At 45.6% G+C, this 12,398-nt stretch overlaps 1 protein-coding gene across 7 annotated transcripts in view; it reads left to right on the top strand.

The window, feature by feature from the left end:
* Positions 1-1,959: 1,959 nt before the first annotated feature.
* Positions 1,960-12,398, top strand: part of LOC101424665 (zinc finger protein 37A-like) — an 83,221-nt gene continuing 72,782 nt past the window's right edge. For 4 of the 7 annotated variants that reach the window (XM_012520948.4, XM_058292419.2, XM_012520952.3 and 1 more), the window contains exons 1-2: positions 1,960-2,109; positions 4,718-5,053. In XM_012520948.4, the coding sequence (XP_012376402.1) occupies positions 5,039-5,053 (15 nt within the window). In that variant the 5' untranslated portion in view covers positions 1,960-2,109; positions 4,718-5,038. The remainder of the gene's footprint in view (positions 2,110-4,717; positions 5,054-12,398) is intronic. The other 3 variants (XM_071213552.1, XM_071213553.1, XM_058292420.2) reach the window with 1 other exon arrangement.

Genomic DNA, 12,398 nt, shown 5'->3' on the forward strand with positions numbered 1-12,398 from the left:
ACTGACCACTCAGGCTGCCCGTCTTCACACCCAGACCCCATAAGCAGCATCCACAGTCCCGTACCCTCAGACCCAAGCCCCCACCACTGTTCCCACAGCACCACACCGTCAACCCACCGCCGTAGCTGACAGCAGAGGACTCCCCAGCAGCCACCGCTGAGCTCACCCAGCCCTCCAGGCCGCCCCAGCCGCCCTTAGCTCAGCCCACACAAATGCTGGCTCCTGACTGCTGACCCATAGACCCTGGTCCCGGCCTAACGTGAGAAAGTGAGGCTTTGCCTCCTAGACTTAGTGCTGACCCGTTAGACCAGGGATTGTTAACCAGGGGTCCATGGGCTTGAACTGAAAATTCAAAAGCACATTATTCTTGTGTTGGTGTGGGTGTGACATATTTATTAGATAATACACAGCATAGTGTGGACTTAGTAAGGGGTCCGTGGTTTTTCACCTGATTGGCAGGAGGGTCCATGGAACAAAAAAGGTTAAGAACCCCTGCTTTAGACCCTCATCTGTGACACCAAAATCAGCCATGAATGATAGCCCACTCCTCGCCCCGTAGACCCCACCATCCCTGCTCCTACAGACCTCCATCTGCCTCCCCAGAGCCCTACCAGGACTCCAACTCCTCAACCCCTGGCCCCAAGGGGTTTAAATGCAGACCCCCATCCTCAAACCCATTCTCCATCCCCACAGATTCTTGACAGAAGAGTCAGGCAAAGGCTCAGTGCCTGTTCAAGGAGTGGAATCCAGGAGAGGGGCGGGGACAGTGGTCTGTCTAATGGTGGAGCTCCCAGGAGGCCCCAAGGCGTCACCTGCCTCTTGGGAGTCCAGAGTTCAGACAAGGGAACCGGGGAGGTACAGATCTCCCCACCTTCCCTCCGTGCTCACCCCGTTTTCCCTTTGCCTGCGCTGCCTGGAAGCTTGGTCTGTATTCCTAGTACAAACATCTCTCAGGGGTTGCATTTATTTATTTTTGGCTATTTCAACTATTTTTTCCCTTTATTAGAAAAGCTGTGGGTTTACAGCACAATCTTGCATAAAATACAGGATTCTGCTACACCACCCTACCGCCACCTCCTGGCATTAGCTGTTGTTTTTATTACTCGGTTTTGATGGCTCTGGATATGGGTGGAAGCCTTTCTGACACTCAGCTTTTCTGGCAGAGGTGGGTCATGTAATGTGCAGCACACAGGGATGTGGCAGGGGGCTGCTCACGTGGCAGCCGAGGGGTGTTTGTCTTGCCCTCCGGGTCACCCGAGTGCTTCCCACAGCCTAACTGGACAGTGATGAGGGGAGCAGCTCCACCGGCCTCCCTGCCCGCAGGGCCTGCTCGGAGCCCTGGACCCTTGGCCACAGCCCTGGTGGGGGCCCTGCTCTCGTTCCCGCCGTGCAGATGAGGAATGCCAGACCCCCACACCGACGCCCGCCCCGGCCCCGTCCCTGCAGGTGCATGCCTTGGCAATGATAGAAATCACAAAAATCTCTGCATGGCTGCTCCCCGCCTGAGAGTCGCCTGCCCAAGGAGGCCCGCCCCAGCTCACGCCTCTGGTACTTGTCCTCTAGACTCCGGGTACTCGTCGTTTGCTACTCGAGGACTCCGCTGGGTCCTCCCACCGCCCTCAGCCTTTGCGCCTTCCACTCCCTCCCGCACGTCCCGGGTCTCTGTCCACACAAAAGCCCCCTGCCCCGCAGGCGACTCCGATTCAGTCTCGTCGTCTTCCAGACCGGCGCTTTCTCCCAGATCTACATCGCAGAGCCCCTCGTGCCGGAATCTGGTTCCGAAACTACCCTTTCTTGCTTTTCTGCTCGTGCTGGGAGAGGGTCTCGGAGCTTCGCGGAGGGGCAGCCGCCGCCGTACGGAGGGGATGCCTCCTCAACATGGCAGCCTGCACAGCCAGCGACCGGCGGGAGCGGCCATGTTGCCCCGAGCCCCGGGCGCCCGAGGACGCCATGTCTGCGGCGGGCCGCGGCGGCCTCGGGACCCCACTGCGCGTGCGCAGCCCGGCCGGGCGGAGGCCGTGGTGCTGAGGTGATGGAGAGGAAGGGGTCCTGGGGTGCCGCGGTGATTGCGTAGGTCGCCGCGAGCTCAGAAATCTGCCGTGCGGGAAGGTGCGTGGGACACCAGGGAAGGTGGGATTCGTGGGGTCGGTAAGGTCGGCGCTGTGCGCTGAGCGTGAGTCGGTGGTCGGGCGACCCCGGTCGGCCTGGTCCGGCCGGCTCGCACCCTGAGCGCCGCGGGTGCGGGTGCGGGGCGGAACGGGGGGCTGGCCCCTCTGCGGGGCGTCTGGCCTCCCCGCGAGGCGGGCGCGGGGGCGTGCGGGCCCAGCCCCCGGGGTCGGCGCGCGTGCTCCCCGCGTGCCGGCTGCGCCGGGGGCGGGCCCTCAGGGAGGAGACCACGGGCCCTCCTGAGGTCAGGTCCGAGGAGTCTGTGGCTGTGTGAACGGGACTCGGCGGCGTCTGAGGATGCAGGACCCGTGGGCTCACTGGCGAGGGCCGCGGGGCGGGAATGGACCGCAGGCGGGCGGGTGGGGGAGGCGCGCGTCAGGCGAGCTAGTGAAGAGACGCCCGGTACCAGGGAAGACGCAGTGCTTGCTGCTTAGTGTTTGTCTCTTACTCCTTCTAAGTCAACCCCAATTTCCTTGATAAACACTGTCCCGTAATTTTTTTAGAAAGTTATTTTTAATTTACATCCAATAAAATAAACTCTTTATGGTGTCGACATTTATGCGTTGTGTGAAACTATCAACGCATTCAGAGGGCGCATGAATTTTTAAGCCCTGGCTCCGCATTTACTATCTTTGTGACCGTCAGCAAGGTACTTCGGCTCTGTGTCTCAACTGAGAAAATTAAATGATTTCATACATGGCCATGGCATAGAGTAATTGCTCACCAAACTCGAGTTATTATTTTTCTCTTGTTTTTTCCCCTGTGGATGGCAATTGTAGTGACACTGTCATAATTATCAAATACTTGTGTAGGCTGCCTCTGCATCCTTCTTACTTTGGCTAGGTCACTTTCCTCAGGACAGACCTTTGGCCTCCTTAAGGGGCAGCTTCCGGACCTGGGGCAGCAACTGCCCCCGAACCCAGACGGGCGTCCGTGGCCACCCGCTCACGACCACCCGCACACCTCACAGACAACGCACAGCTGAGCCCGTGTGACAAGCTGAGCAGCCCCGCAGCCTTTGGAACCGCACTCCTTTCACACGCGTTTGCTTTAACCACCCTTGACCGTTACCAGCCTCCAGCCCTGGACCACAATTTAGGCCCAAGCCCGCGGGTCCATCTTTTCCTACCTGTGTAATGCCCGCCCCTGGCTGAGCCCCTTGAGTGAGCCTGCCCTGCTTCCCCTCGGCCCCTCCCGGTGCCCCGCTCACCCTGGAATCTAAGTAACAAACTGTCTTTTCTTATGCATTGTGCCCTCAGATTCCCATTTGTTGTACCTGATTTCAACCAGATGCAAATTTAAAATTAAACTTAACGATTTCAAAACAAGATATTCAGTTTTTACAGAATTGTAATGTCTAATTTTATGTGAGTTAATTTACGAGAATTTGAAATAGCATGAATAAATACTGTGCAGTGTTTCATTTTACACACAAAGCTGAAGTAGCATCAATCCCATTATTTCACATGTGGCTAGCTGAATACATTATGAACTGTGTCCACCCAGGAGACTGTGGGTCAGCTTCACTTAAGCCAAGAAACAGGAATATCTGCCTTCCTTACATTCCTTCATTCACAGACTATTATAACCTTACTTGTACCAAGAACCAGTGACATGGTGATAATCTGCCTTCCTTACATTCCTTCATTCACAACATATTTATTATGCCCTTACTTGTACTGAGAACCAGGGATGGGGTAATGGTATTCCAATTATGGTGGAGATGACGGGCAACAAGTATGCATACAAAGAGAAGAAGAAGGTGATTTCAGGGAGTAAGTGCAATGAAGAAAATGGTGTAATGAGGTAGATTGTGTCTGTGGGAAGCCACTGGAGGGTTTTAAAGTGGGGGAGTAAGAGGATCTGTTCTGCTTAAAATGAAGAAAATAAAAACAAAACCCTAGGTGCTGGGGGTGGGGGTGGTAGTGGTGGTGGAGGGGGTCCCTGGGGCCTTTTTATGGGCCATGTGTAAAGTAATCTTTATTAAAGAATACCATGAGGGACACCGTAGGGGAAGCATGCAGGTGGAGCTGTGCTGGCAAGCCCTGCTGGAGGCAGGGACTGGAGTGTACACAACATTCCTAGGCAGTTTTATTACCCCACCTGTTTCTTCTGGTACTAAGTCAATATCAGTGGATTCAGGACCGCAGTGGCCTTGGGCCAGGTCATTGCTTCTTTTACAGGGGCCAAGAGCAGATGTTTGAAAGGTAAAGTCTCACGTTTCATTTACCCCCAATTTATCAGCCCCAGGGGTCATGTGTCTGCACTCACAGGTGGTGCAGGGGCAAGGTGGGCAGGCCCATCTGGGGTGGGACTGGGCTCTGTCCTCATCGGAAGAGGCCACATTCGGCTGCACGGGGCCTTGGATTGTCCACGAGTGCCGGTTCCATGGGAAGTTAGCCCGATCACCTGTGACCTGTTCAGTCCTTCAGCCAGGCTCCTAGCACATCAGCCCCCAGTGGCGAATGGCCCCTGAGGGTGCACCCTCTGCCAGCTGATATGCTGAGGGCCTCGCCAGCTCTCACAAGTCGTCTTCTCCTCCTGGCTGCAGGTCCATGTCTCCTGCATCTTCTGGCCCCTCTCAGATCCCACCTGCCTGACGTCCAGGGTTGGAGAGTGCTTTTTCTGCACAGGGACCTGCAGCCTGCCCACCTCAGCCCTTGCAGAGCCCCTGGGTCAGGCCGCAGCCTCCTTTGTTGACCCCCATTGGAGTCCCAGGGACTCAGCCTGGATGCCAGCTGCTTCCCTCATCTGCAGGGTCCCCCACGCCTACAAGAGACCGTCAGCTTGGGTAAGGACCAGGGTCTCTTCCCGGGAAGAGAGGCCAGGACCGCGGGGCCAGAAAGTCCACCATTGCGCGTGATTGCAGAGGATGACCCAGGCCCTGGTGAGTTCAGCTTGGTGTCTGCACAGTCATCACAAAGGATTTGGGGTAGTTTATGTGATTCAGTGCAATGGAAAGATAAAAAACAGTAGTCATTGTGATCTGTGAGTGAGTGGTTCAGAAAAGTAGTGTTTAGAGATCATCTATTCAGAGGGAAAGTCTCCCAGGAAATTAAGGGAAAATATTTGATGAGCCTTGATTTTGAAAAACCATTAGAAAATAATGAAATAAAGTTCATGTTTGTAAATAAAAATTAGATTGCAATTGCAACTTTATATTAATTTTAGAAAGGACAGAAAATGATGAAGCTTGGTTGGCCTTAAACTTTTTGTTATGAAAAATTTCTAACATATGCAGAAGAAGAGAAAATATTAACAGGAACCTCCATATCTTCATCATTCAGCTTCAAATACCATCATCTTGTGTGAATGTTCTTTTTTGGGTGCAGTTTTCCCTGGCAAAATTGCAGTTGCACATTCAGTGGTTTACACATAGATTTGGGTAGGAAGCAAGTGGATTTTAGAGTAGATGCTGCAAGTAGAATTAAGATGTGATGTGGGGGCATTTTCAGGACTTGGAGCTGTCCTAAATGATATTGCAGGGACAGATTCTGGACATTATATATCTTGCCGGAACCCACTAAATGGACTGGGGGAGAGTGTATACTACCAAATAAACTGTAATTCATGTGGTGCAGCAGTGCTCCAAAATGTAGTCATCAAATGCAATGAATGTGCCACAATGATGAAAGAGGTTGTTGATGTGGGAGGAGTGGGGTGAGGGGGTGTGGGGGGATATATGGGGACCTCTTATATTTTTTTAATATAACATTAAAAAAAAATAAAGAGATCATTAAAAAAAATAATTCAATAGACAAGAAGCAAAGAGGGTCCCTGCCCTCAAGAGCTTCTGATCTGGTGGTGAAGACAGAAATGTGGCAGGCAATCATCATACAGAGTGACAAATAAAATCACATCAATGTGACTAGCAAAAAAAAAAAATTACTGTGCTGAAGTGTGTTCATGATTGTAATTTTCCTTCAACAATATATGAGAAACCAATTGTGTTCAAAAGTATTTGTGTTCATATGCTTTTACATACTTGGATTACTACTTTCAAGGTGCATAAGCAACTGAGTAATAGCTTCTGATGACAGGAACCAGAGAAGAGGGCATAGACATGGGACAATCAGCTTACTCTCTTTGTTATCATTTTCCTTCCCCCCTCCCTCCTTCTCTCCCTCCCTCCTTTCCTCCCTTCTTCCTTAAAAAAGCACATTTTTATAATTCATTATTAACTATGGTTGATGAATTAATTTAGGGTTAACTTTGTATTACAGTTTCATGGGTTAAAATTTATTTTTGTTATATTACTGTATATATGACCTAATATTTCCCCTTTTATCCACATTCAGATATATATTTCAGTGCTTTGAATTATATCCCCATTATTGTGCTACCATCACCACCATCCATTACCAAAATATTCCAAATAGGGACCCCAGTACATTTTAAGTCTTTAACTTCCCATTTCTTATCCCCACCCTACCCCCTGGTAACCTATATTCTAGATTCTGACTCAATGAGGCTTCTTATTCTAATTCTTTCATATCAGTGAGATCATAAAATATTTGTCCTTTTGACCAACATGATATAGTCAAGACTCATCCATGTTATCACATGTATCAGGACTTCCTTTCTATGGCTAGGTAATATTCATTATATGTATATACCACATTTTAATTGATTTTATTAATATGTGAAACCACCCTTACATACACACCCTACATACCTGGTGTGTAATTCTTTTAATGTGCTGTTGGGTTTGATTTGCAAGTATTTTGTGGAGGATTTTTGCATTTATAAGAAAAATTGGACTGTAATTTTCTTTAATTGTAGTATCTATCTGGCTCTGGTATTGGGGTGCTGTTGGCAACGTAGAATGAGTAATGTCGTGTTGCCCTCTCTTTAATTTTTTGGAACTGTTTGAGCAGGATTGGTATTAATGCTTCTTGGAATGTTTGATAAAATTCCCCTGTGAGGCCATCTGGTCCTGGCCTTTTCTTTGTTGTGAGTTTTTGATGACTGATTCATTCTCTTCACTTGTAATTGCTCTGTTAAGGTCTTATGTTTCTTTCCAGAGTAGTCAGTGTACGTTGTTTGTATGTTTCTAGGATGTTGTCTGTTTCATCTAGGTTGTCTAGTTTGTTGGTATACAGTTGTGCATAGTGTCCTCTTACCATCCCTTTTATTTCCGTAGTAATGTTCCCCCTCTCATTTCTGATTTTATTTATTTGCAACTTCTTTTTATTTCTTTGTCAGCTTAGTGTTAAGGGTTTTTCAATTTTATTGATCTTCTCAAGGAACCAGTTATTGGTTTTGTTAGTTCTCTCTAATGTTTTCTAATTCTTAATTTCATTCATCTGTGCTAATCTTTGTTATAACTTTCCTTCTGCTTGCTTTGAGGTTAGTTTGCTGTTCTTTTTTCTAGTTATTACAGGGTACAGTTAGTTCTTTGATATTAGCTCTTTTTCCTGTATCTAGAGCTATAAATTTCCCTTTCAGCCCTGCCTTTGCAGATCTCATATATATATTGTGTCCTCATTTTTATTTATCTCAAGATATTTACTGATTTCTTTGAGGCACTGACTGTTTAAGTGTGTGTTATTTAACTTACATATATTTGTGAATTTTCCATTTCTCCATCTGTTACTGACTTCCAGCTTCATTCCATTATAGTCAGAAAAAAAATGGTTTACATAATTTCAATCATTTTGTATTTATTTGGACTTTTTTTTGGTGACCCAACATTTTGGTCTCTCCTGAAGAATGATCCATGTGAACTTGAGAAGAATATGTATCTTTGTATTTTGGGGTGAAATGTACTGTACTGTACATGTCTGTCTGGTCTAGTTCATAGTTCATTTATCATGTTATTCAAGTTCTCTGTTTCCTCATTGCTCTCCTGTCTAGATGTTCTATCTATCGATGCAAGTGGTATATTGAAGTCTCCATGTATTATTGTAGAGGTGTCCAGATCTCTCTTCAGTTTTGCCAATGTTTGCATTATGTATTTTGTGACACCAGGGCTAGGTGCATAAATACATTAAGCATCAGTACCCCCTTCTGAGCCCTCCTCTTATCTCCTAATAACCTACACTCTAGGCTTTAACTCTATGCATTTATTCTTCATATTTAGTCCATGTTAGTGAGACCATGCACTATTTGTCCTTTTGTGTCTGGTGTATTTCACTTAGCATACTGTCTTCCAGGTTTATCCATGTTATTATATGTGTCCCAATTTCATTTCTTCTTTTTGCAGTATGGTATTATTGCATACCACATTTTGTTTATCCACTTATTAGTTGATGGACACTTGGGTTGTTTCCATCTTTTGGCAATTGTCAATAATGCTGCATCGTTGTGCAAATGTCTGTTCATGTCACAGTTTTCAGTTCTTCTGGATATATTCTAGTAGAAAACTGCTGGATCATATGTCAGTTCTGTATTTAGCAGTTCTATATTTAGTTTCCTAAGGAACCACCAAACTGTCTTCCACAGAGGCTGCATCATTTTACATTCCCACCAACAATGAAGGAGTGTTCCTCTTTCTCCACATCCTCTCTAGCACTTATTGTTTTCTGTGTTTTTAGTAATTACCATTCTGTGTGGTGTGAGATAGTATCTCATTATAATTTTGATTTGCATTTCCCTAATAGCTAGTGATATTGAACATTTTTTCATGTGCTTTTTGGCCATTGGTATTTCCTCTTTGGAGAAATGTCTAAGTATTTTGCCTATTTTTTAATTGGTTTGCTTATTCTTCTTTGTTGAGTTGTGTGATTTCTTTACATAGAATGGAAATCAAACCCTTATTGGGTATGTGATTTCCAAATATTTTCTCCCATTGCGTGGCCTGCTTTTCACCTTCATGACGAAGTCCTTTGAATGACAAAACTGTTTAAGTTTGAGGAGGTCCAGTTTATCCATGTTTTCTTTGGTTGCTAGTGCTTTTGTTGTAAGTTTTAAGACTCTACCACCTACCACCAGGTCTTGAAGATCTTTTCCTACATTTTCTTCTAGGAGCTTTATGGTTCTAGCTTTCATATTTAGGTTCTTGATCCATTTTGAGTTAATTTTTGATTAAGGTGTGAGACAGGGGTCCTCTTTGTTTCTTTTAGATATGGATGTCCAGTTTTCCCAGCACCATTTGTTAAACAGACTGTTCTGGACCAGCTAGATGGGTTTGACAGGCTTGTCAAAAATTACTTGACCATACATGTGAGGGTCTGTTTTTGAACCACCAATTTGGTTCCATTGGTCTGTGTATCAGCTTTTTTGCCAGTACCATGCTGTTTTTACCACTGTAGCTAGGTAGTAGATTTTTTTCCCTTTAAAGGTAAAAGGTAGATTATTCAAATGTCACAGAAAAAATATATAGGGATTCCCACATGCCTCGCTTCCCACCCTTCCCACATTTTCCCACATTAACAACATCCTTCATTAGTAAGGTACATTCATGGCAATTGGTGACACGTTTTGTAGCAATGCCACTAAGCATGGATTAAAGTTTACATTGTAGTTACCACTTTCAAGGTGCATAAGAAACTGAGTAATAGCTTCTGACGACAGGAACCAGAGAAGAGGGCACAGACATGGGAGAATCAGCTTACTCTCTCCCACCCAATTCTTTAGGTTATGGCAAGATTTATAATTGCCTGTATCTGTTGTTGCAATGTTTTTCAGGACAATTCCCAAGTTCCGGAAATGCCCCCCTGTTGCACATGTTTTTCCCTCTCCCTGCCCTCAGAACCTCCAGTGGCCACTGCTTCATATCAATGATATAATTTCTTCCATTGCTAGAATTCCAGTAAGTCTACCTCAGTCCGTAGTTCATTCCCCAGTCCTGAGGATTCTGGGATGGTGATGTCCACACCATCTTTAATTGAGAGGGAGCTGTGATCCCATAGGGCTGATGGATGGGACTCTGTTGCTTGCAGTTTTAGACTTTCTTGGTTCCTTGATGTGATAGTTGTCCATCATTGCCTCCATGGTAGTTGTCCTGGGTGAGACCAATAAACTGGAGAATAGGTGTTGCAATTCTGTTGAGATTCAGGGCCCACCTGGCACGTGGACAACCCAAAGATTTATACACATCTGCCAACTCTAGTACTAATCATCGGTTCAGATAAAAGGACAGTAGAGTCATATGTATGGAAAACACAACTGAGTTCAACTCTGTCACTTTGGGGAGCATAAATTCCAAAGTAGGGCCCACTGGCAAGGCAGCAAACTCCTGAGCTGTCAGCCCTGCTTGTAGTGTCCAGATATCTCCAAAGCCCTCAGGAGCCCCACTGTTTGGGGTAGTATCTACTTTGACATTTAATGAGATCCTGCTGACAAGAGTATAAGCATAACCTCTGGAATGATCTCCCAACTCACTTTGAAGTCTTTTAGCCATATAAACTCATTTATCTTTACTTTTTCCCTGTTTTGGTCTAGGTCTTTTTCCAGTTGGATTGCTAGTTTTTTTAGAGAAAGCCCACATTTGAACAAAAAGGAGGGTCCCAGGAGGTTACTCTTAGGCTCCCTATAATATTAGGCTAAGTTTCAATTTCAAGAGTAAGGGTTCCTACATACAGTCATCAATATCAAGGGCCCATCAGTGAACCATCCTCCTTCACTAGTCATTGCCCCTGTACGTGGGGGATTCTTACTGATCCATCAGAGAATGTGGCAGAGCTCCCCAGGATAGGAATTTGGTATTCCTTTGGTTATTGTATGAATCTCTACTCCTTGTGAGAACATTTGAACACATCTATATGCCTTATCTTTATGCCCAGGTGACCTACCTCTCATGAATCCCCCTTCACTGACACCCCACACCCGTGATCCTCCCCTGCCACGGTTGTAACCCCTCTGCGATCCAAAACTTCTTCAAAACTGAAGCCAATAAAATAGCCAAATACAATTAAGAAAAGAAGTAGTAACGATAGTGTTAAAAATAAGAGGAAAATATAAAAGTTAAAAAAAATTTTTAAAAAATTTGGGATAATAAAAAAATAATGAAAATAATAAATTTGAGACATTTTGCCTTTCATCATTGTAAGATCTGCTGTCCTATATGTACAGTGACATTTTCTTCTGTTTATTCTCCCAGTGTCTTACTTTTTTTCATTTCATTCTCAAAGAAGTTTTAAGTTACAGAAAAGTCATGTACTGAATACCGGGGACTCTCATATACCCAACATCCTCCCTCTTTTCCCCCTTCCCCTATTAATAACTTTATATGTGGATAGTATATTTGTTACAACTGATGTACAAATATTGAAACATTGCTACCAACCATAGTAAATGGTTTACATTTTGGGCCACGCATTTTATAAACTTTGATGCGATTCAACATGGCCTGTATCCATCAGAGCAAGACCATGTAGAGCACTTCCATCTCCCACAAAATGCCCCCTGTTCTATTCTCTTCCGTTCTCCCCCTCCACTCAGTACCCACAGCAACCACCAGGCTTCACTCCTTGAAGGACAAGATTCATAGTTACTTTCAACAACGAGGGCTTGACACACTGGTCTGTCCTCCCCTATTTGACACTGCCCATGATCTCAAGAGACTCCTGCCCCTCTATTTGGGAACAGAGTGGGCCACCCCAGGATGGGAGTCCACCACCTTAATGCTCACTATGTGGTTCTCCACCTACTGATATAATAGACTATGGCAAGATGAACACTCCCTGCCCTAGGTGCTCCCTGTCCTGAATGCCCTCCACATCCAATAGCCCAAACCAGCAATCCTCGTTTGCCATATTGCCAAAAGAGCATTCCCAACATTGTAGTTTCAACCATGTACCTGTCAATCCCCAGTGTTCACCTGCTCCCTCCCCAACCCTCCTCCCAGGTCCATGGCCAGTTCAACCCACCCTTCCCACCCCACCCCCCGATAAACCTGCACCACCCATCTGGATAGTATCATTATACCACTGTGATGCCCCTCCATTGTACAACTACACACTTCTACCTTGCCTTACAAACGTCTCCCTTTCTATTTCCTGATTTAAAGTCCAGAAGTGAGAGTCCTCCAACCTGGCATTTCCTTTGTAAGATGTATCTGGCTATTCGGGGCCACTTACCCTTCCAAATAAATTTGATAATTTTGTTTTTCATTTGTTTTAGAAATGCTGGTGGAATTTGCATTGAATCTGTATATCAATTTGGGTAGAATTGACATCTTAACAATATGTAGTCTGCTAGTCCATGAGCACGTAATATTCTTCCATTTATTTAAGTCTTTTAAAATTTAGAAATGCTTTGTATTTCCTATATTTTCCTGTTTGCCTTAC

The sequence above is a fragment of the Dasypus novemcinctus genome (genome assembly GCF_030445035.2).
Source record: "Dasypus novemcinctus isolate mDasNov1 chromosome 8 unlocalized genomic scaffold, mDasNov1.1.hap2 SUPER_8_unloc_2, whole genome shotgun sequence".
In the NCBI taxonomy this organism is placed as follows: domain Eukaryota; kingdom Metazoa; phylum Chordata; class Mammalia; order Cingulata; family Dasypodidae; genus Dasypus; species Dasypus novemcinctus.